General features: G+C 45.2%; 1 protein-coding gene across 1 annotated transcript in view; it reads right to left on the minus strand.

The window, feature by feature from the left end:
• klf7b (Kruppel like factor 7b) overlaps positions 1–25,072 on the minus strand; it is a 74,375-nt gene that overhangs the window by 12,600 nt on the left and 36,703 nt on the right. Inside the window, exons 2-3 of the mRNA XM_026143987.2 lie at positions 20,366–21,017; positions 3,387–3,510 (exon numbers count right to left, since the gene is read on the minus strand). Of these exons, the coding sequence (XP_025999772.1) occupies positions 3,387–3,510; positions 20,366–21,017 (776 nt within the window). The remainder of the gene's footprint in view (positions 1–3,386; positions 3,511–20,365; positions 21,018–25,072) is intronic.

Genomic DNA, 25,072 nt, shown 5'->3' on the forward strand with positions numbered 1-25,072 from the left:
TGGTAAAGCAGGAGCAACACACACACAAAAAATACAATTTAATACATAACATGATCTACACGTTAGTATTAACATGTATTCCTCTGGGAACTGATTTAATTTAGCATTATAGCATATTTCACCATTAAATTGACGATACTCTAAAATAAAGTCGTGACTCTTCATCCTGACACTTTATCCTGAACTCCTCTTGCACACAGCTGCTCACGTTCCTTTAAAATCTCTTCTCGCATTTAATATTTGTGCTTATTTACCCCCTTGTTTGTAATAAAAGAAGGTAAAATTTGTTAAAGTTTAGATCTACAGTAAATGTAGGAAAAACATGTAATTTATTTATTAACTTTTTAAAAAATGACCTGACTTCCTGCTATTTTGGATGTAACAGTCAGCAATGTTCAGAGGTCATTTTACTAAAGCACTGTGATACTGTAGCCAACCTTTCCTGCATTTGACAGCGAGCATGAAAAGTAGAAAACTCATTAGCAGCTCTTGTCTTACCAGATGCAACTTTGATCATTTTCAGTGATTCTGATAAGATATCTCTGTGATATATTTAGCCTACATTCAATGTGCCAAATGGTCTCAGTTATACTTTTCGAATACGTGAATCCACCGAGGTCCACTCATGTCCAAATGATGTAAATTTCATCATCAGACGTGAGGGTCTGTTTTCTATATATACAATGCACCAAGTACTCATCCGCCCTCTGTGGAGGATTTTAAGCGAACTTCACAGAAGCATAACAGGAATAATCGCTCAGCTGTCATATCTCCAGCTATCTGTGTCTGTGCCCAAAATGGACTTTACATACTGGAAACATCTTTTTTGGAAACTATAGCAATTAAAAAAACAAACAAACAACAACAACAACAAAAGCTGACAGGAAGAACTAATATAAATGGTTCCATCACAGGCTAATGCTCAGACCTTAAACATGCCCTTAGGTACCAGCAAATATGGTTGGCTAGCAAACTGTTGAGGCTGGGAAAAATGGATCTCAAGAGTCAAGGTCCAAGCCTAGCTTAGTAGAGTATTAGTACTAAACCTTTAACCTACTAGTGAAAGACTAATACATTATCTTAGTTTTCATACACTTACATCAGTGATCTCACCTCTTCTGCGAGAAGGTTTATAGTGCCATTTTCCCAATGTTGATGGATGTGTACTAGATGGCTCTGACTCAAACTGATAAAGCTGTGCTTCAACTTGAAGAGTGTTACGGTTCGGCGTTGGCAGTGTATTGTTTTAGGCGTTTTGTTTTGGCGTGACTGTTATGTGTTTCCTGTTTTACTTTGAAAGTCTGTGTTATCTTAGTGTTTTCAGTTTACGTTTCCCTGTCTCGTCAGGTCTAATTTGCCCCAGCTGTGTTTCCCTCCTGTGGTCCATTCCCTGATTGCTCCTTCTATGTATTTAAGCCTTGTGTTTCAGTATGTCATGGTCGCGATCTTCCCCCCCGTTGTAAATAGTTTGACGTCTTGTGTTTGGTGATGTAAATAAATGTCGTATCTTGCTTTAAATCTCGTTTTGGGATTATTTTTGTGGAAGCCCGTATTAGTTTTTTCTCGTGTGTTTTTGCCTTATTTTTATTTTCCTGCGTTGCACCCCGGTTGCCTAGGCCGGGGTGTAACATATGGGGGCTCGTCCGGGATCGCTGAGGGGACCGCTTCAGCCGTCCGCCGTCGCTGGAGGGTCCGAGGGAGGGACCGCTTCAGCCGTCTGTCTTCGCTGGAGGGTCCGAGGGCCGGTCCAGCCTTCATCCGCCTTCGCAGGAGGGTCCGAGGGACCGCTCCAGCCTTCGTCGTCTGCTGGAGGGTCAGTGGGACCGCTCCAGCCTTCATCATCTTCGTCTGCCTTCGCTTCCGCCGTCCGTCTCCGCTGGAGGGTCCGAGGGACCGCTCCAGCCTTCATCCGCCTTCGCTGGAGGGTCCGAGGGGCCGCTCCAGCCTTCATCGTCTGCTGGAGGGTCCGTGGGACCGCTCCAGCCTTCATCGGCTTCATCTGTCTGGATCAAACTTTTCACTTGGGGTTACATGTTTGATTTTTGGGTGGGGGGGAAATGTTACGTTTCGGTGTTGTCAGTTTTTTGTTTTTTTGCGTGACTGTTATGTGTTTCCTGTTTCACTTTGAAAGTCTGTGTTATCTTAGTGTTTTCGGTTTACGTTTCCCTGTCTCGTCAGGTCTACTTTGCCCCAGCTGTGTTTCCCTCCTGTGGTCCATTCCCTGATTGCTCCTTCTATGTATTTAAGCCTTGTGTTTCAGTATGTCATGGTCGCGATCTTCCCCCCCATTGTAAATAGTTTGACGTCTTGTGTTTGGTGATGTAAATAAATGTCGTATCTTGCTTTAAATCTCGTTTTGGGATTATTTTTGTGGAAGCCCGTATTAGTTTTTTCTCGTGTGTTTTTGCCTTATTTTTATTTTCCTGCGTTGCACCCCGGTTGCCTAGGCCGGGGTGTAACAAAGAGCTATTCATTTGCAACTCTGCAAATGAATAGCTCTTCATCTAAGTTTTGGACTGCTTGAATATGCAACGAGGCCTATGGCGAACTGAGAACTTCCTACCGGGATAACGAACAAAGAGGTCTTTCAAAGAGCAGGCACCCGCCCTTTAGCCGATGTTGTCGCAGAAACGCGCTTCCACTTTGCGTGCCATATTCTACATCTACCCCCTTATCGCCTGGCCAAGATTGCCATTACATGGTTCCCAACACTGGCAAGCGAAAGCGAGGCTGACCAAAGATCACATGGCTTCGAACGTTTATGGATGATCTGAAAACTGTCGACATCGCCTGGGATGAAGCCGAAGCAGTCGCCGCTGACTGACGATGGAGATTGTTAGCTGCCCAATGCACCGCTCAGCATAGGTGGAAGTTCTAAGTAAGTGAAAGTACGACTAACAATCAATGGATTTAGAGGTTTTTGGTGGAACCTAATGAGGGAAATAGTCTTTTTTTTTCACTAGGCATCTTGACTTGTCCCGGCAGAAGAAGCCTTCAAGAATGGCAGGAATTACACTGAAACAGTGAAGCAGCTCGATGGAATCACCATCTCTGATTTGGCTTTATGGAGGCAGAAGAGACCATATTTGGATAAGACAGTAGTGTGCAGTCAACTAAGGAAGCTAATTTGTTTTGCAGGGTGCATCAATTGACTGTATGGGTGGTTCGCACAGGAAGAGATACCTGCTAATTATACATAGAAATGTGTCACAGTGACCAAAAACAAACTGGAAATAATTAGCTGCAAACAAAACCTTACAGATACACAACTCTTTGGCTTGTATATTAAAAACTATTTTTTATCCTGGCCAGATAAAGGACGTCAAAGTCCTCCAAATGTAAACTGCACTGCGTGTTTGCTGTGTTTGTGCCGCCTATCCGTTTACCTGTCGCAGTGGTTGCACTTGAATGGCTTCGCTCCGGTGTGTTTGCGGTAGTGTCGTGTCAACTCGTCACTGCGGGCAAAGCGCCATTCGCAGCCCTCCCATGAGCACTTGTAGGGCTTTTCACCTGCAAAGGAGAGACAGGGAGGAAGAGAGAGGGGGAAGGTGTCACATTTTATAATCATTTTTACATCTAATTTCACACGTCTAAACTACAGCTGTTCGCTAATGTACAGGTTACCACCCCTGGCTTTTTCCAAACACACACACACACACACACACACACACACACACACACACACACACACACACACCCAGACAGCCCAGAGACCAGCCAGGCAGACAAGTTTTAACACAACAGCCATTTCAATGAGCCAACACACTCAATTAGCTGTAAATGAAGTCTTTCAGCACAGCGGCATGTTAATTCATAATCCCAAATTCACCCTGAAATGAATCTCGTTTTGTTCCCTCTATTACCCCACAAACTCACCACCTCCATCCCACCATACACACACACACACACACACACACACACACACACACACACACACACACACACACACACACGCACACCCTGAGGTGGGTTGGGGTGGGTCTGAAATGTAAATGAAGTTTCATCCCCCGGTTCACCAGATGGGAGAAGAGATGGTCTATTGTTCTCAGCCTGTAGTTATCTCTCCATGATAGAAAGCCTTCCAGCTGTGCATGTGTGTATTACGCTGAGAGGTGTGTGTGTGGTGTGCAGGAGCAGACTGTCTTCAGATGGGACCTGAAGATGTCCGACTGTGTACATGCTTGTATGAGATTTCTCTCTCTCTGTGCGTCTGTGCGGGATGAGCAGATAAAGCAGCGAATCTGGGCCTTCTGACAAAACCCCCCTGCACACTTCCACAAAAATAAATAAATAAATACCACAACTAATAATAAAATGAGTATTTAGCTATGTTACAACAGAGTTTCAGAAGTGCACATGAATATCTCCTTTATTTATCTCCTTTGGACATGAATTCATACTTAGGCTCCTAATAGCATCAGTGCTAACGACCGGTTCTGGATTGCAGTAAATGTTGTTTTAGTATCTTTGTGTCTCTGTTCTGTATCTTATGCAGGCTGAACTCAGAAGTTTTCTTCTGGCATTACCCAAACCGTGAGTTCAGTTTGCACGGATTGCTCTTTCATTTCATCAGTGCCTTGGACCTGTAGCGGTGCTGGTTTAAAAACTAAAGTAGTTTGATAGCTGCTTACTAGTTATCTAATGTCCATATGCTGTGTTTTGTTGGAGGATTTTGGCTTGTGATAAAAGCTCAGCGAGGCTCATTATTTTTGCAGATGACCTTGAACTTTTCTTTTGTTTCAGCGCTCCTCTTGCTTCAGTCCAGTATTTAAAGAAATGCGGGACAATGCTTTTAAATATAAACCAAACCTGGGTTTTCTCTACTGCACCCTGTGCAGAAGAGGAAAAAAAGACTGTCTGAATGTAATTGCAGACCCCCGGTGTGTGTGCGTGTGAACTGTGGGGTGGTAACTATAATTGGGGTCTTAATGACTCTTAATGGGAAGTAATACAGCAGCTTACAGTCAGTTAGCCAGATGTCCCTGCAGCCCCTCTACTCTCATCACAGCACACACCAATCTTCTTAAGGAGACAAACACAAACACGCACCAATTCAGAGCTAAGTGGAACTAACGTGGAGCCCGAGCGGTACACAACATGGACCTGAAAGTCAGCCGTCACTGCCATCAAAATTTAGAATTTTCAACCTGGAAAATCAGACTAGAAATACACCAAGCCAAGATGGACAAACTAGTCTCAGGCATATATTTAAAAGAAAAAGAAAAAAACCTGGTGCCAGACCCACCCACAACTTGGCTTTGTCAGTGATTCAAACAAGTCTGGTGTTACAAAAAAAAATAAAAAAATAAAACCAATCAGAATTTTGTTGGCGGGATTCACTTTAATCATCATCATCCTCTTGTGTCAGAGCCAGAAAAATGATGAAAAGCTTGAGCAAGGTTGAGACAAAGTAACTGCTGGAGGAACAACAGATTCTGCCTTAACTGAAATGATGTTGGTGAGACGCTAAGTTGCTCGCTTCTGACGGGCCGAGGGATGAAGAATGCGTGCAGCATGAAAGACGACTAAATGGTTGGTTCACCAGGCTGCCCACTAAGGTACCATTTTAGGTGCCTAGCACAGAACTGCGTGAGTTGAAATGGCAATCTGGTTTGAAAATTAAGTCTGAGTAGTTGAAAGAAACATGAACATTTCAGACATTTTTACATATACAGCTTCCTTCCTTTCTCTCAGGTTATTTATCTTTTTTTGCTTTTTATGTCCGCAGTATTACTGCAGGCCATAACGTCTCTGTCTTATAATTTTTTTATGAAGTTTAATTGTCTCAATTCATCACCTTGAATCATTGCAGCAGTATAGTACAGCTACAAGAAAGTACACCTTCATGCGGACCATGATGTGAGGTGGCGAGCCGCTCTGACAGCAAGGTGATGCAACGAGAAGTAAAAGATGATGTGCTACAGGAACATCCGACTGTGAATGATGCCCTTCTTCCCCTTTATTTCCCCACAGTTAGTGCGTCTCTTTGATCGGCTGCGTGTTTTCTCCGTAGACACAACATCACTGCAGTTTCAGTTGGACTAAATTAATTCCAGATCACGAGCTCTGCTCTCCAGGATTTGCATATTCAAATTTTCCAGTCAAATCTCATGCAGCCTGACGCAGATTCCCACAACAGGGATCTGGGTTTCGTTCCCGTCTCTCTGCTGTAAATTTTTAGCGACAGCTCTTCTTAACCACCGTAGTTTCTGATGTGTTGTGGATCACTGTGGACAGAGTGTCTCGGGGGGCTCAGAGCAGGGTAATCTCATCTCTCCAAACTTCTGCAGCTGCCATCTGTATTTCATTGTGTTTTATCATTAAGAGTCAACTATAATGCTGAGGTTTGTTTCCATAAGTGACACCACATGTCTTGAGACAGTACAGCTTGTTGGCTGGACCTAGTAGGCTTCACATAGCACATCTATCAATGGTACTGCTATAACTGGTCTATATGAAGATTTAAAGTTTTTTATGAATGAATCAGTGAAGTTTCTGATTTAGAAACTATGCTGATGGCTTTGGTGTAAAATTCATTTGATCATTTAGTCTGAGAAGTGGCGATGACTGAAGGTAGCATAAATGGTAGAAGGAGGTTTGACTAAAAAACGTAAGAGCAGCTCATTTAAAATACAAGCTACTGCATTTCACTCCTTGTAAATTAAACTCTCACCAGGGCACTTGAATAAATGCACAAGCACATATATCACAGGAAAGCAGCCCATGATCTGTGATGAAACAAAAACACGCTGAACATTTCCAGACCAGTTATGTCAGATGCCAAAAGTAAAACCAGGACTGGATCATAGCTTTGAATAGATTTAGCGCGTTTGACTATCTGATTCAAAATGCCACCTAAACTGGACAGGTACTTTAAAATATGTGAGTAACACATAAAAAAGACTTTGTACCAACAAGGTAAAAATCAAAGGGCTATTAGCTGAAAACATGGCATATCTTTCCATGGTGTGCAGTGTGTCCTTAAAAGATTTGAGGGAGCTGGACAAGTGTAGGACAAAAGAAGCAGTGGAGGAACTAAAAAAAAAGAAAGAAGAAAGAAATCTATGGCAGATGTGTCATGTTCTGAGTGAGTGTCTGCTGTTTTTAGATGTTTTTCGTGCTGGCTTGTTTCCAGACCTGCATCACCCATCTGTGATTCCATCAGAGGCAATCAGCAGGCCACTGCAGCCTTCTACTCATCGCCAGTCCGTCAGCTACTCCTATCGTGGTAACTCAGCTCTTCTCTTGTTATTTGCATCTTCGTATTTTAACTGCAGTTTCCTTGTGTCTCTACTTTGCCACTACTCACCTGCTCAGGCTGCATAACCTTCGCTGGCTGTCCGTCACAACTCATCCATTCAGGCTACATGCTTCAGCCGCGTTCACCTCACCTCCCTGCCCTTCTGCCCGCCGCATCTCTCTGGAAATAAATGAATGGATAAACCAACTCTCTCATTCTGCTCCTCAACCCAACACTGACTCTGTGCTTCAAGTCATTCCTCCATTTACAGGCCAACTCTTTAGTTTGGTGTCGATGAAAACATGATCATTGGCCCCGGTCTTGTCCCCCTGTCGTGGTTTGGGAACGAGGGTGCACTGGGCGCGATTCAGCTCTGGCGGAGTTCCACTTGTTCCCCAAATATCTTCATTGGGACTTTAGAGAAAAAAGTTGAGGGTCAGGGTCCCTCGATGAACTCTGACAGGCCAATAATCCTGATGTTGTTCCAGTGAGTACGTCCATCTAAGTCAATATTCTTGTTCTTGAGTTTAGCACAAGCTTGAATGATGCTTCGAGGCCTGGATGCGTTCTTCTGTCGAGCTGGCTTTGGTCTTCAGGTCAGTCAGTGTAGCTTGTCCGTGTCCAGTTTAGCTTTAAGAGAGGCAAGCACTGCTTTAATGTCGGAGGACACGGTCCTTGATATGGACTGTTGGTGCTCCTCCAGTAAGCTGGCCAAGGCGGGCATGCTCATCTGGCTAGCTGAGGAAGGCGAGTCATTTCTTTTGTTGTCTTTTTATTTCGTCAGTCTGGTTCCAGAGGCCATGTAGCTTTTCAAAGAAATACTATTCATTTAAATTAGAAGCCGATCAAGTTGGGACGAAAAAACCCCACGATGGGTTTCAGGTCAGGGCGGAAAAGCACAATATACGCGCCTACTCCATTCTTCACTCTACCAGAAGTCGATTGATCTCAACAAGGAGTATGGGATAATCTTGACTGAGAACAGAACAAAAAAACCCAACATATTCCTGAAGACTACTTACAGAAATTACAAGAAAGCTGCCTAATGCTTTGTTGAAGAGTAACGGTGGTCTTAAACAATCATATTTAATGTTTGAAGTCTACAAACTCTGTTTTTGTGTTATATGCTTTATTTCTATAATATATGTGTAACAGGTTTAAATACATTTCAATAGTGTTTCCTAGCAAATAATAAAGAAATAATGGGTTTCTCAATGTTTTTGCATAGCACTGTGTCTATATATATATATATATATATATATATATATTTATATATATATTTATATTTATATAAGCTGTCCATACCTGAGGCCTTGGAAACTGCCAAGCAAAGACTCACAGCCTTGGCCAGCCGCTTGCAGAGGTACACCAGAGAGATAGAAGGCAGGAGAATAAACCAGCTGTTCTCCACAGAACCAGCAAAGGTGTACTCTCAGTGGCAAGGGAACAATAAGAGAACAGCACCACCAAGGCTGGAGACGGAGCAATACTGGAAGAGCATATGGGAGAAGGACGCAACCCATAACGGCAATGCTCAGTGGCTAGTGGATCTGAGGGCAGACCATAGCAACCTAGAACAGGGTCCAGTAACCAGACATCCAAGCAAGGGTCTCTAGTATGAAGAGTTGGACAGCACCAGGGCCCGACATGGTTCACGCCTACTGGCTGAAGAAGCTGACTGCACTCCACGCTAGTTAACAAGAGACACCCGGAATGGCTAACCAAAGGTCGAACGGTCCTGATCCCCAAGGACCTCAAGAAGGGACTGGTCCCATCCAACTACCGACCAATAACCTGCCTCAGTACTACATGGAAGCTCCTGTCAGGCATCATATCGGCTAAGATGAACAGGCACATGGGTCAATACATGAGTGGGGCACAGAAAGGGATTGGCAAGAATACCAGAGGCGTAAAACACCAGCTACTGGTAGACAGAACAGTCAGCTGAGACTGCAAGACCAGACTGACCAACCTGTGCACTGCCTGGATTGATTACAAGAAGGCCTATGACTCAATGCCCCACAGCTGGATACTGGAATGCCTAGAATTCTACAAGATCAACAGGAACCTAAGAGCCTTCATCAGGAACTCAATGGGGATGTGGCGTACAACACTAGAGGCCAACTCCAAGCCCATAGCACAAGTCACCATCAAGCTACCAAGGAGATGCTCTGTCCCCACTGCTGTTCTGCATAGGCCTGAACCCCCTCAGTGAGATCATTAACAAGACTGGCTACGGATACCGACTACGGAACGGAGCAGTTGTCAGCCACCTCCTGTACATGGATGACATCAAGCTGTATGCCAAGAGTGAACGAGACATCGATTCACTGATCCACACTACCAGGCTATACAGCAATGACATTGGAATGTCGTTCGGACTGGAGAAGTGTAGTCGAATGGTAACAAAGAGAGGGAAGGTAGTCAGAAGTGAGGGGATTGAACTACCAGAAGGCAACATTGCAGACATAGAGGACAGTTACAAGTACCTGGGGATTCCGCAGGCAAATGGGAACTATGAAGAGGCCGCTAGAAAGGCTGCAACCACCAAGTACCTGCAGAGGGTCAGGCAAGTCCTGAGGAGTCAGCTGAATGGTAAGAACAAGATCCGGGCCATCAACACCTACGCCCTGCCCGTTATCAGGTACCCTGCTGGGGTAATAGGCTGGCCAAAGGAGGAGATAGAAGCCACTGACATAAAGACAAGAAAGCTCCTTACCATGCATGGAGGGTTTCACCCCAAGTCCAGCACCCTGAGGCTGTACGCTAAGTGGAAGGAAGGGGGCCGGGGACTGGTGAATGTCAGCACCACAGTCCAGGATGAGACAACGAACATCCAAGAATACATTGGGAAGATGGCCCCAACTGACTGAGTGCTCAGTGAATACCTCAGGCAGCAGAAACCCAAGAAAGAGGAGGGAGACGAGGAACCATCATGGAAGGACAGGCCCCTGCACGGTATGTACCACCGGCAGATAGAGGAGGTGGCTGATACCCAGAAATCCTACCAGTGGCTGGACAAAGCTGGACTGAAAGACAGCACAGAGGCACTAATCATGGCAGCACAAGAACAAGCTCTGAGTACAAGATCCATAGAGGCTGGGGTCTATCACACCAGGCAAGACCCCAGGTGCAGGCTGTGTAAAGATGCCCCAGAGACTATCCAGCACATAACAGCAGGGTGCAATATGCTAGCAAGCAAGGCATACATGGAACGCCATAACCAAGTGGTCGGCATTGTCACGGATTGCCGGGGCAAGCCGTGTGGAATGTAGAAAAGGACCCAAAAGGCGGCAGCTCTGGTGCAGGTGAGTGTTTATTGACAGGGGTGTAAGTACAAACAGCGGTGGCGACAAAACATGAAACCGGAAACCTAAACTGGGTAAACTAATAAGACAAACCAGAAACAAAACCGGAGCACCAGAAGGCCAAAAGACAAAAACAAAAAACGAGTCCAAAACCAAAAGAAACGAAGCACACCAGAACACAGGAAAAAACAGAGTCCAAAACAGAAGAGTTCAGGGGGCCGACAGCACAGGAGTCCAAAACAGTTCAGGGGGCCGACCGTGCGGACGGCAACGGCGGCGACGTGGACACAGTTCGGGGGGCCGGCCGTGCGGAATGCAACGGCGGCCACTCAGGCGATGGTGGTCCGGGGGCTGGCCGTGCGGAAGGCAATGGTGGCCACTCAGGCGATGGCGGTCCGGGGGCCGGCCGTGCGGAAGGCATCGGCGGCCACTCAGGCGATGGCGGTCCGGGGGCCGGCCGTCCGGAAGGCAACGGCGGCGACGAGGGAGACGACGGAGCAGTTCAGGGGGCCGACCGCGCGGAAGGCAACAGCGGCGACTCAGGCGATGGCGATCCGGACCAGGCGAGGCTGCAGAGGCTGGACTAGGCGAAGCACAGGCTGAAGCCGGACCAGGCGAAGCACAGGCAGAGGCCGGACCAGGCGAAGCACAGGCAGAGGCCGGACCAGGCGAGGCTGAAGGCTCTGAGGCCGGGCCAGGCGAGGCTGAAGGCTCTGAGGCCGGGCCAGACGAGGCTGAAGACACGGAGGCTGGGCCAGGCGAGGCTGAAGACACGGAGGCTGGGCCAGGCGAGGCTGAAGACACGGAGGCTGGACCAGGCGAGGCTGAAGGCCCTGGAGCTGCAGCAGGCGAGGATGATGATGGAGCTACAGCAGGCGGCTGGACGGGCTGAACGGGCCCCTCGGACCCTCCAGCGGAGGCAGGAGGCTGAACGGGCCCCTCGGACCCTCCAGCGGAGGCAGGAGGCTGAACGGGCCCCTCGGACCCTCCAGCGGAGACAGGAGATGAAGGCCGGAGCGGTCCCTCGGACCCTCCAGCGGAGACAGGAGACGAAGGCCGGAGCGGTCCTACGGACCCTCCAGCAGAAGTCACCACTAAGCCAGCAGTCATGGAGTCCTCTGGCAAACACGAAGGCAACTGGCGATGCACTGAGCACTGGCTCTGCCCAGGCAACGCTGACATGGTGCAGTTCTCAGGTGGCTGCATAAACTTCAGGGGTCCAGAATCAGCCGGGGACTGAGACCTAGCCTCTGGGGAAGCCCTGGAGCGGCAAACTGTGCCAATGGCGGCTGAACCATGAAAAGCACCTCGAGGTGAAATTAGACTTTCTCCCTGCATGGAGTGAATGAGTGAAACCGGTGATACTGGAGCCAGAGCTACGGGTAGCGGGGGCACTGGAGCTACTGGGGCCTGCGCTACAGGCGGCACTGGAGCTACTGGGGCCTGCGCTACAGGCGGCACTGGAGCCACTGGGGCCTGCGCTACAGGCGGCACTGGAGCTACTGGGGCCTGCGCTACAGGCGGCACTGGAGCTACTGGGGCCTGCGCTACAGGCGGCACTGGAGACTGAACTGAAGGGGGCACTGGAGACTGAACTGAAGGGGGCACTGGAGACTGAATTGAAGGGGGCACTGGAGACTGAACTGAAGGAGGCACAGGAGACTGAACTGAAGGAGGCACAGGAGACTGAGCTGAGAGGAGCACTGGCTGCGGGGGAGCTAACTGAGCTGAGAATGGCTGCCGGGGAGCTAACTGAGCTGGGAGTGGCTGCGGGGGAGCTAACTGAGCTGAGAGTGGCTGCGGGGGAGCTAACTGAGCTGGGAGTGGCTGCGGGGGAGCTAACTGAGCTGGGAGTGGCTGCGGGGGAGCTAACTGAGCAGGTGATATGCTGTTCACAATATCATATGCTGCACAGAACATCGCCCCTGAATGAACAGTCATACAGTCCGAAAATGAAAAAGAGTCCTCACTCACCACAGCCGGCGATTTAGAAGCCCGAACGTCCGGCTGTGGGGTGGCGCGCTTGCGGCGCGATCGGCGTCTCCTCCCCGCAGACGGCTCCGACGGGCCGGGCAAGATCACATCCGGCGAGTCGGGCAGCGAGGCAGTAGTGGCTGAGAGAAGGTGCGGTGTGAGCCGGAGAAAAGCCTGCATGGTCGGAGGGAGCGACTGCAGAAGCCATGGCAGGCCAGAAAAGAGCCGTTGTAGCCGACCTTCCACGGCACGACGGAGCTCCTCTGGAGGGTTCTCTAGCCATAGCCCGAGGAGAATCTCCACATTGTACGTAACGTCGTCCTGGAGCTCCTCGGACGGATTTACTGCCGCTGGGTCCATGGTGGCTGGTTCGTACTGTCACGGATTGCCGGGGCAAGCCGTGTGGAATGTAGAAAAGGACCCAAAAGGCGGCAGCTCTGGTGCAGGTGAGTGTTTATTGACAGGGGTGTAAGTACAAACAGCGGTGGCGACAAAACATGAAACCGGAAACCTAAACTGGGTAAACTAATAAGACAAACCAGAATGAGGATGCAGGGAGGTCCGGAGAAATACATACGGGGAGACGCAGGGAGACCGAGGGGAAACAACACAGACGAACCAGCGATTACTAAGACAGAAAATACAACTTAAATACACTCAGAACACAGGGAGATTACACACAGGTGGGAGACACAGCTGGGAGTGATTAACATGACGAGACCAGGGAGGCAAACTGAAAACACTCACATAAGACGCAGACCTTCACAATAAAACAGGAACACACGGGGGGGAACAGGGTAAACACCAATTAGAGGTGAACAGAACCAAAATCTCGAAGAGAAAACACAAAACGCTGGGTCAAAAGAACCCAGGATCATGACAGGCATAGTGTACAGGAACATCTGTGCCGAGTATAACCTGGAAGTCCCGAGGTCAAAATGGGAGACACCCCCAAGGGTGGTGGAGAATGACTGAGCTAAGATCCTGTGGGACTTCCAGATACAGACGGACAAAATGGTGGTCGCTAACCAACCGGACATAGTGGTGGTAGACAAACAGAATAAGACGGCCGTAGTGATCGATGTAGCGGTTCCTCAGAGAAGAGCTCGAGAGGATGTGGAGGGTGAAGGTGACAGTGGTCCCCGTGGTAATCGGAGCACTAGGTGCGGTGAGTCCCAAGTAGGGCTGCTCGATTATGGCAAAAATGATAATCACGATTATTTTCACTGAAATTGAGATCTCGATTATTTGACGACATTTATTTAACCCTTACGACCTACTATAGAACCAAGTCCGCCAGAGCTTATATTATTTTTTTTACATGCTGTAGTGCCATTTGTGGGAGCATTTCAAGTTGCTATACAACTATTATAGCCCATATTTTAATAATATGTATGCATTAAGTCCATAGTAACTACATTAATTGCAAAAAAGTGCAATAAACTACAAAAAAATTGAAAATCATTTTTGTTTTTTTTACATATATTTCTACTTGGAGAAATTTAAGAGGTTTATCCCTCAAAACTTTAAATACAAAAAAGTTGCAAAAAATAGTTTACAACAACAGGAAATTTATTTTGAGTGTCTTCATAGTTTTATTTTGGAGATACACCAATTTTTATATACTGCAGGAAAAACGAAAAAACAATCCTATGATGCAAATTTGCAAAGAAAACAGCAGGTGCATCAAAATAAACTATTTCCAGCAGTGCAATTTGAGTTCTAAGCATCCCAGAAACTATTCAGAAAAGTCAAACATGACCAGTATAGGCTTTTAAGGCCTACAAGTAAAAAAAAACTACATTTCCGCGAAAATGACGTCATTTCCGGTTTCGGGCAGGAAATGGCGGACATGCGATAATTCACGCTGACGTCTGTTTCACTGTGCGAAGTGTTATGAACAGCTGATCGGATCGGCAAAGCATGTTTCTGGAATATTATGTTTTTGTTGCTGCAAGCGCTTTTTATGCAATTTTTGCAAAGCTTTATGTGGAAGGAAACCGTGACCGAGGACAAGCTGATGGCATAAGTTGTAAGTACAACTCCTCTGGTTTCATATGCAAAAAAAAAACTATTGCGCTAGCTTACACGGCTCAGGGTTCTTCAGGGATTTAAAAATAGTTACACAAAACGGAGCGTGCTGCTCTGACCGGCTTTAAAGGGTTAACAATAACAATGTATTGAATAATGACTTTAAAAAATAATATAAAATAGTGTGCAACACCACTGAAGTTTTTTTTAACCTCTCTTTTCAACCAACGGCAGTCACTCTCCAAATAACTTCTGCTTAGCTTTCCGAGCTTCCCTCGGGTCCTCTTAATCAGCGGTCTCCAACCTTTTTTGCGCCACGGACCAGTTTATGCCCGACAATATTTTCACGGACCGGCCTTTAAGGTGTCGCGGATAAATGAGGGAGGGGCTAATAATCGGCTCAGTCATTTTTAATGATCGTTGAAAGCCCAGATCGTAATCGTGATTAAAATTCGATTAATTGAGCAGCCCTACTCCCAAGCTAGGGGAGTGGCTCCAGCAGATCCCGGGAACAACATCGGAGATCTCTGTACAGAAGAGCGCAGTAGCTAAGATACTGCGCAGGACCCTCAAGCTCACAGGCCTCTGGTAGAGGACCCGAGCTTGAAGGATAAACCGCCCGCAGGGGCGTGCTGGGTGTGTATATATATATATATATATGCAGATCACTTCAAGCTCTGCAAAGAACCAAAATACCACCCATGTTCAGCAGCAGTATCTGAATGTGTGAATCCTTCTACTTCACTCCTCAGAGTCCTCTGTGGTCTGACTATGGGACCAATATTTTCTACATAGAATAGAAAAGCACTTGGCAGCTTATCCTGTAGGCCTGTTGAAGAAATGTTACAATCTCAACCTACATGTATGTGCTTGAGTGTGTGTGTGTGTGATACGGGGTATGAGTGCGGGCCGCAGGTGCCAGACAGGCTGTCGTTTCACACTCGTTTTCTGTAATTGGCCCAAGCCCCTCGTCTTCCTTCAATAGGACCCCCCTCAAATACACACACACACACACACACACACACACACACACACACACACACACACACACACACACACACACACACACACCATATCACGCGCACACACACCATATCACGCACACAGTGTTAGAGGAATGAAGCAAGGCCAGCTTGGGCCTGACGCCACAGCAGCCATGACGCCAGCCAATTATAGCACGGCAAGGCAAGGATGCATGATAAAGTCACCTAGCAACTGAGAGAAAGAGAGAAGAGAGGAGGGGGGTAGTGGTGTGTCTGTGTGTGTGCGTGTCTGTGTGTGTGTGTGTGAAAGAAAGAGAGAGAGAAAAAGAGAGAGTGAGAGAGCGACTCGGAGAGAGATTAACAGGCATGGACAATCCACCAGCCACCAACCAATTATGGAAGAGTGTGATGCAGTTGCTTGGCAACCCAAACTGAATAAGCAAAAGGGAGAGAGTGAGAGAGAGAGACAGGTTGGAGTTTTGATTCTATGGGGATGTCGAGGGGTTACAGCAGGGCTTCTCCTGACTCCACATGAGGTTGTGGTGTCACCTCATGGGGGTGGAGGTGGGGGGGGGGGGGGGGGGGGGGGAAGTGGAGGTCTCGACTTAAACCGGAGTGACCAGTGTTTTAACCTGCATGACAGAACACAGACAGAATACACCTCACATCACGTAATATTGAGTCACACAATACAAGCATCATCATTATGAGGTTATGCAGATTTCATTGAACATGCACCTCATGTCCATGGAAAGCTTCACAAATGTTAATGCGGTCCCACTGCTCTTGAATGCAGTGACTCAAGCAAGCTACAACAGTATGCTAAAGAAGTTTCCGAACCACACAGACCCGAGTGGAAAATAACGCCTCTCCTTCACTACATGAAACTGTAACCTACTGATTTGTTGTTGAGGAACTGCTGCATGTGACATAGGACTGTTGAGGAGTGTCTGACTCTGCATTTACACACTGTCACCTACACCCGCCTGTGATGAACTTGAAAATGTTGACAAGTTCAGGACCCAGTCTGGGTGAAACGTGGCCAGCCGAAGTGTCACCCTGGTTAATTTTGTTTTGTAAAAATAAAAAACTGATGGAGGTGAATTTTTATTTTATTTAAACTTTTATTCTATTGCTTAATGTTTCCAAGAAATAACTAATTCTACAAACAACAAATAATCACAGGTAACTACATGCTTACCGAATCTTACGACATGAACTATACTATTGTACTATTTCAAAATAAAAAATGTTATCTTGGTAAAAATGCATAAAATTCTAATACTGTAAACAGTTCAGGATCACCACTATTGACACAGCTCACTTATAAAGGTATTTGTTGCATATTGTGGCTGGTGGTTGGTTGGCAGTGACATTCTGTGCTCTGGTTACACAGGTATAATAGAAAAGGTAAAATGCAATTTATATAATTCCTAATTTATTTACCATTCTATAATAATTGGTTATATACTCCCCCCCTTTTAAGGTTACATACCGACTTTACATTTTTTTGTCGTTCTCCTCTCCTCCTCAGTAAAAATACTTCCAGGAGCTACTTTATTGCACACTGAGTTTATCTGTACACTTTATGGCTGTAACAAGGCTGCTATTCATTTGCTTCATTAACTATTTCTGTTGCTGCAGCTGCATCGCTCGGATACCGTGAAAGGTTCAGTTAGCGCAACATACCTGCTAACTTGCACTAAATCACTCACACTGAGTGAGGTGCTGCAGACTGCTGAGAAATTCATTTTCACTTTAACTACCATTTTCTTTTCTCTTCCTCTCTTGCTGAACTTATGTGGCCTGTGGCTGACAAACGGGCGTTTCTGCAGTTTGACTACATCACTGCTGTTTGCATCTCTATTTTATACAACAACAAAAAAAGACACCAGTGATATATGCTTACACTGGTTCAGCCAATGTATCTTTTATTACTTTGTTTAATCAAACAATGCATTAATAATTGTAACTAAATTAAGTTAGGAAGGATTTTGACTGATTGCCTGCAGAAGCTAGGCATAAGATGATAATGACAATCAGCATTCCAGCGAGCTGCAAAGTGATGCATGCAAATCCTCATATTTTATTGCTCTTATGTATTTATTCATTTACTTTTTTGGCTGTAGAACAAAACTCCTCCACACTGAGCTCGTGCTCATTCAAAAATGTGCAGCAAAGACTTTTGAAAGGCAAAGCCTCTTTCCAAAACTGGCCAACTATCCCGCTAACTTGGCTGCCAAATATGTAGTTAAGTATATTGTGTTGAAGCGCAAAGTGATACAATTAGCTGTGTACTGCTTTTAAAGATCCAACCACATCCAAGAAACTGAAAAGTAAAACAGTGGAGAACTAGACAAACCCTGGCTGCGACTCAGAACAGCGCCGGCTGGGCACTTTAGAGATTAAGTGAATTCATTTGCGTCTATCCGTTGCATCTATTAATGTTTCTGTTCACCCCTAATTGAACATTTCCGTATAAGAAAGGAAAAAAAGGAGAAATTGTTTTCAGTATGAACGCTTTAATACGTTTTCTACAAAAAAAGGAAATGAAGCACACGTGCAGCATAGCCGCTGACAGACCTCAATATAATGATGTTTCTAATGGCCTCTGGTGTGCACTATGTGACAGTAAGTGTATTGACACTGTGCAGGCTTTCTACTGCTGCTCCTCCCTGTAGTTTCTGCTATGCTAATCCCTCCCTACATGTATGTTCAATGATTTATGGTTATAATAACCCAAAAAGAGGATTAAGCTAATTAAACCACAGCACTGCGCTTGTAATGAACACATCGGGAGGGAATACACCACCCCCACATTTATGCCACACACACGCGCGCGCACACACACATACAGAGTGTGGAAGCTACTGTGTCTTCAGGGTGTCCTCTTCGTCTTTTTTCCCCACAGTGAAGGATTCTGCCTTTAAAAGCTCATCGTTGGTTAGCATGACTCGTCTGTGGAATAATCAGAAGATTAAAGATACCCGAGCTCGCGTCAGGGCACCAGAAAACTAGCAGCTCCACTCTGGATTAGCTACAATAAAGCTACAGTGGTGGGTTCCCCCAGCTATGCCAGGTGCTGCCCTGGAATGTAATGCTATACTTAAAGCCATGCAATGGTTGCTGGGGATCATATAAGCCTGTAACATGCTGGATTTATGATGCCAAAGTTGCCGGTATTAATACAGACGAGGTCTTCAGGCTACGTACTGTGATCCTGGTGAAACTGCTAACACTGTATGATGACAACTGGAGGACATAAACCGCTACAGTAAATGATGGTGTGGTTAAAGCTAAAGTTGAATAATGCTACCTTCAGGTGGTACAAATCTGCACATCCCCTATGCTGCAGATAAATGATGGGTTCAGCCCGAGTCACTCAGGCAGAAGTTTTTAAATCCAGGAGGCTTTTTTTTGTTACCTCGAAACTGATGAGTGGATTTGTCAGAATGTGAAAATCAACTGTGCACTGGTTCCTGTCACTAAAACTAGAGATACACTATGCTGCCAAAAGTATTCACTCACCCATCCAAATCATTGAATTCATGTGTTCCAATTACTTCCCTGACCGGAGGTGTATAAAATCAAGCAACTGGGCATGCAGACCGCTTTTCCAAACATTTCTGAAAGAATGGGGGGCTCTCAGGAGCGCCAGCAACTCCGCCATGAAGTGTTCGGCCATGTAAAATCACAGAGTGGGGTTAGTGGATGCTGAGGTGCGGAGAGTTTTGTTGAATGGGTTTCTACCCTGGAGCTTAATGATCCAGTTATGAGTCAGGTATTTATAAGCCATAAATACCATATTTCGGTTATTTATCTGTCATTTGTTATGACTAATGATAAATGTCTTGGTAAAATCTTTTAAATCTGAATAACCTTCAGAAACATGGATCTGCTTCTCTGTCATAATTTACTTTGTGACCTATACAGATGGATTATTACAGAGTAAAATACAAGGAATATAAAGTTTATTCATCTTAGGCTACATCAGTCAAATCCATCTTTGATTATGAGTCTACTTCAACAAGCCAAAGCCTGTCTCCTCATGCTTTCACTACAGAAAACTCACAGCTCCCTGCCCCTTCCTGGTCGTATTAGCCGGCATGTGTTCTGTTTGAGGGTCACAGATGGGGCAGCTGCAGTAAGCAGCTAAAGCTGCACGTCAGACCCAGTTGGACACGGCTGAATTCGCAAAGTAATTTACTACCAGTCTATCAATCATCAGGCAATTACTGAGGCAGGGCCTTTCTGGCACTGAGGTGATATCAAGAAGCAAATGAATAATTCTGGAGGATCATCTGAGAAGCACAAGAAGAAGAAAAGAGCTTTTAATCTCTTTTAAAAATCCATCAGATGTTTTCTTTGCAGATTTCTGCGGAAACTCAACCAAATCATAGTGTGAAACATCATAAAACAGCACGCTAAGCTGTACTCAAAGCTTCCAGCTCCAGGCTAGAGTCTTTAATTCAAAATCAGAAGCTTCTAACCCGCAGACATCATCAGACAACACCTCTTCCCTCCTTGCCAGTCAGAGTTGTACTTTTCTTCCGCTTCACTAACTGAGGGCAGTTAAATAGTCAGGCACGTTTGTCCGAAACTTCTTAGTTGCCACGTCTGTGTGCTGCACTAAAATCATGGGGAGCATTTCACAGTGACAACTTTGAGCCCACTCTGTGCACTGATCAAAATGTTTTCAGTGTTGTGTTTTACAAGTTCTTGCATGCTTTCAAACTGCAGGAAAAAACGCCACGTGGAAAACTTTAAGTTCATCAGAAACACTAGTGGCATCGTGAATTGAATTCCTGGGAATGCAATTAAGGTTTTACCTGTGTGGGTCCTCTGATGTGCCTTCAGGTGGGAGCTCTTGGTGTAAACCTTCCTGCAACCATTAAACTGGCACCGGTGGACTCTCTTCTTGTTCTCTGGTATGTCTCCTGCCAGACTTCCCACCCCTCCCTGCTCGCTGTCACTGAGGGCTCCTCCTCGGCCTGGTGGGGATGGTAACGCTCGCGCTGCTACCAGCTTAGCCGCCCCTAATCCCACCTTCTTTGCCACCAGTTTGAGCGTTAATGTGCCGTCTGCTGTTGCAGTGAGCGTCTGTGTGGGCTTAATAAGGTGTCGGCCAAGCTCCGGTGATGATGGCGGTGTTAGGGAAGTGACAGCGGCACTAAGCTGAGCTGCACTGACTCCTCCGAGGACTTGCTCCTTGCCTGTGAGGGTTTCAGGCCCAGCTGATGTCTGGTTCTTGTTGGGATTGGGAACGTGTAGAATTTTGGCCTGCACCTTGGGGAGGGTCACAAGTAGCGAAGGTGGACTGGGCTGGTCAGGGAGGCTGGGAAGGAGGGGGTCCATCAGGTCTTCATCACTGTCACCCCCCTGCATAAACGCTGGCGTTAAGAGGCAGTCCAGCTCATCGTCAAAGAGCTCTGAGAGTCGCTTGGGCTCGGTCTGTAGATACCGCTCCAACTCTAGACACGTCTGCAAGAGAAGCACAAACCGAGGGTCAATATTTGTGTACCTTTAAAAAGAACAGTTGGCTATCACAGTTTATCCAGGATTATAACACAAGCTTCCTATTTTACAAACGCTCTTTAAACGACTGTAACTGTTACCGTTAGTGCTAAAACTCAAAGGGTTTTGGAAAGAAGAGAGGAGCTTTACGGAGGTTCACGGTGTACCAAAGCAACACAGGGACAAGCAGACAGAAAAATCAGCCCCTCCGAGGTGCGCTTCACATGACTGTGACTCCTCAATCACTCTGGGCAAGAAATTCAAATGCTTTCCTAAAGATGAAAAATCATAAATAAGTCCTGCTGACCTCTATGACACTTGTGTGATTAAGAGTTTAAAAAAGTAAATTTTCTCGTGTCCACAACTGACCACCTTGAGATTTTTGCCTATCCTGGTACTTTTACTGCTGACATAAAGTAAGGACAGTTATTGTTTTCATGCATGAAAAAGTTTGGCATCAAATATTTGAACAAACAGCCAACGCACTGCCTGGTGTGATTTTTTTTGTTTGTTTTTTTGTACATTGCTATACTCAGTACGTTTCTCCAAACTGCAGACATTTCAGAGACCTTGTTTACCAGTCTGTTTAAGTTCAGGTACCTGCTGTAGGCTTAATATTTCTCTGCAGCTGTTGACCATGTTACCTGGCACACGGCTGTCCTGAGAGAGGAGGGATTTAGCCTGTGATTGATTGCTGCTGCCCGGCCAAGCTCTCTGGAGCCCTGAACTGTGGAAGCCTTTCCTGTTCCCACCCCCGCTCACCCAAATCAACCAACCATGGACGTTATATCGCAAGACAGGGAAAAGAAGGGAAGTCAGATGACAAGAGGACAAGTCCAAGAATGACACAGAGGAAGTAATGGAGACAAGGAGGGGAAAAAATAAGGAAAAATAAGCGAGTGATCCTAAAATTCTTTATTTATCAAGCAACAACAGAGACATCTGCACTTTTTTTAAAACCACTGTTCACTTGCTGTTGGCAGCATCACCACAGTTGTTGGTCTGCCAGCCTTCAGTGCCTCGGTCAAGGGCACCTGCCACATTATCTCAAGGGATCTGAGCCAAAAACCTTCCAGTCACTAACCTACTTTTACTACTGCGAGGCTGCACTTCTCCTTTGAAAACTTTTATGCTTTCTGTGATTCTTGTTTTGTCTCTGCTAAAAATCTACCTACTGCACTTTTCAGGTCTCAGAGAAGCTGTTCGATTGATCTTGTTGTTGCTTTGAACGTTCCGACCCACAACACAGCTTACTGCCGAAATCCCGCCTGCATGTTCAGGCATGAAAAAAAAGACATGTGTACCACCTATAGAGGTGCATGATCTAAAGAGATACAAGTAAAGCTCACACACCTGCTAATATGGGGGTTAGCTAAAAAAAACAGCCTTCATTAAAGAGTAAAAAGAGGGTAAAAGGAGAAACACTGAGAAGTACATGTTACTGAATACAGAAACGGATACAAACCAGATGTTAGACCACAGGAGTTCAAAGCAGCAGCTACATTTTTATGATGTCTTATCATATTCTTTCATGTTTACAATAATAAGGCACTTTTGGTTTGGAAATGTAATCCTGAAAATACTTAAGGATGGATTTCGTGACTGCTCAAAGTCAAATCTGATCCTGTTTTCATGAGCAAATGTTTTTGCTCTCTGTATTTTACTTTTTCATATTGGTGACACATCTTTCAATACGCAACTTTAAACAACAGAAGCTAATTTGGACTAAATTGTAGCTTCCCTTCAGCTCAGACTCAATCATACTGCGGTAACAAGCAGTAAATTAACTAAATTAAATTAATGTGCATAATTTTGGAGGACTTTTATTCTCTATAAAGACCTTTGACATGAGGGGTTTGCATTTGCATGTCATGAGTTTGCTTTTCTTTTAGTCTTTCCATCTTTGTCTCTATTCTTTAACTTCTATTGGAATGATTTTCCTAATAACGGTGAAAAGTTTACGAACACCATCCACAAAATGGGACGCTTATCTCGGAAACAGTAAACACTGGATGCCCGGACGCTGGTATATGTAGAAGACCAGACTGTGATATGATAAATGCAGCTACTTTTGTATCTCATCACAATGTGTTTCATAGAAAATACATTTGGAAAACCTGGCTTCAAACCATGTAGTAGACAGAAATATGTTTTCAATGTCTGTGTTGCTGTTCGGTCTCACAGGAACTAAACAAAATGTTTTGATCTTTTTTCTTTATGTCAAAAGTCCCCCACTCTGTCCACTCAGCACTTTCTGAAAGCTACCTGGCTGTGGCACTGTCTGTCCTGCTGCATGATGCATTTAATGTCTCCTCTTGGAAAATGAATTTCCTGCGTTTGGCCAACGGCCTTTGGCAGCCTCAAAGTTCTCATCCTGATCCTCTGGCTCCTTCCACCTCTGTCATTGAAGCAAATTACAGCTACTAGATAAATGTGTGTGTGTGTGTGTGTTTTAGCTGCAGCTGGTTGACTCCGTCCATTCAGACGGGCCGGCTCTGGAGCTTTACTTCGCTCAGCCTGAGTGATGAGACAAACCAACACATTTAGTCACAACATCTGTTGAGTGGTGATAAGCTGAACTTCCTCTCCGTCTTTCTTTTCCCTTTTTTTCCTTCTGTTTAAAAGAATGCCCTTTCCCCCCTTAAGGATGCACATTTGCATCTGAATAAAAATCAAAGATATTTCTTAGGGGGTGGGGTTGGGGGGGGGGGGGGGGGCTTCCATAAAGAAACTTGAAAATGATAAGCATGTTTGTACCGACATCTTGCAACAATGACTTTTGTAAAGCTACCAGTGCTGCAAGGAAAAAACCTTCTTGTTAGCCTTTTGTCCAGACAGTTGCTTTGTTTTGTTAGCGTTTGTGTTCAACTCATTCATTGCTGTGTGCAACACAACAGAGCAGGGCACGCTAAAGGGTCTGTTATATCTCCGTTTAAAGATTAGGTACCGCTAATGGATCAGGAAGCAAATCGAAACTCAGGCTGCCAACTGTTTTATGGTGAGATAAAAGAGCCTCATGCTTGGATATTGGAATAATGATTACAACGATAGGAAGCTCTACAAGAAAAAAATAATGAAATGACACATTAGTCACCTTCAATGATTTGAAACTTAATGGAAGAGGTTATTTGAGATGGCTTTGGATCTTTGAGAAAGGATTTAATTTTTCAATTTCTAAATAAAGACCAAACCAATAAATGTGGTAATTTAAACTTAATTTACCATTCTTGTTTTTTGTTGTTCTGATTGGATTCTGATTGAATTTAGTTGCTGAGATTTTAAGTTTTACAACAGAATCTGGCAGGTGCTGGAGAACTTGGTGCAATCCTGGTTTAATCCTAATCCTGGCATGAGCAACTGGAAGAAACAATGACTTACTTTCAACAGTATGAAATGAGTTTAGAAATGCTTAAAAAAACCTTTTCCCTCCATCTCCACATGGATTTGACAAATGTGACAACGCAGCATGTGATAAAAACTGAATGGAGAGAGAATATTTTCATATTTTCATGACAGGTCCTACTTTTTAACCTTTTTTTTCTGTGCTTTTGCTTCTTTATTAAAAACAAGTCTGTCTGAGTTGATTTTAATAACATTTTATAACTCAACGGGCTTAAGACGATATCGAGTTGTAAAGGTCATCTAAATGAGGAGCTCTGAATTTATGGGCTTCTTTGTTTGTGTGTTTGTTAATATTATTGGAGATTATGCCTTCATCCTGAGGGATTAGGCTCTTAAAGCTTGCAGAGTACATGCAAAGTATTACTAGAGGTAAAAAGAAAAGTTTTGCAAGATTTTCACTAAAACACTGTTATCCTCTCCGGGTCTCAGCAGAATAAAGTTTGGCTGCTGTACTGTATGTGTTACATACATAATTCATCATCCTGGAACACAGCCGCCGAGCCATTAATATTAGCTTGCTTTGATACTGTAAATACAGCCTCTGTCAGTGATTTCTGAGAGCATGCTGTACTATTGTTTTATCTTGGACTAGAAATCAAAAATAGAAAGGTCTGCTTGTC

This window comes from Astatotilapia calliptera, chromosome 16 (assembly GCF_964374335.1).
Source record: "Astatotilapia calliptera chromosome 16, fAstCal68.1, whole genome shotgun sequence".
Classification (NCBI taxonomy): Eukaryota; Metazoa; Chordata; class Actinopteri; order Cichliformes; family Cichlidae; genus Astatotilapia; species Astatotilapia calliptera.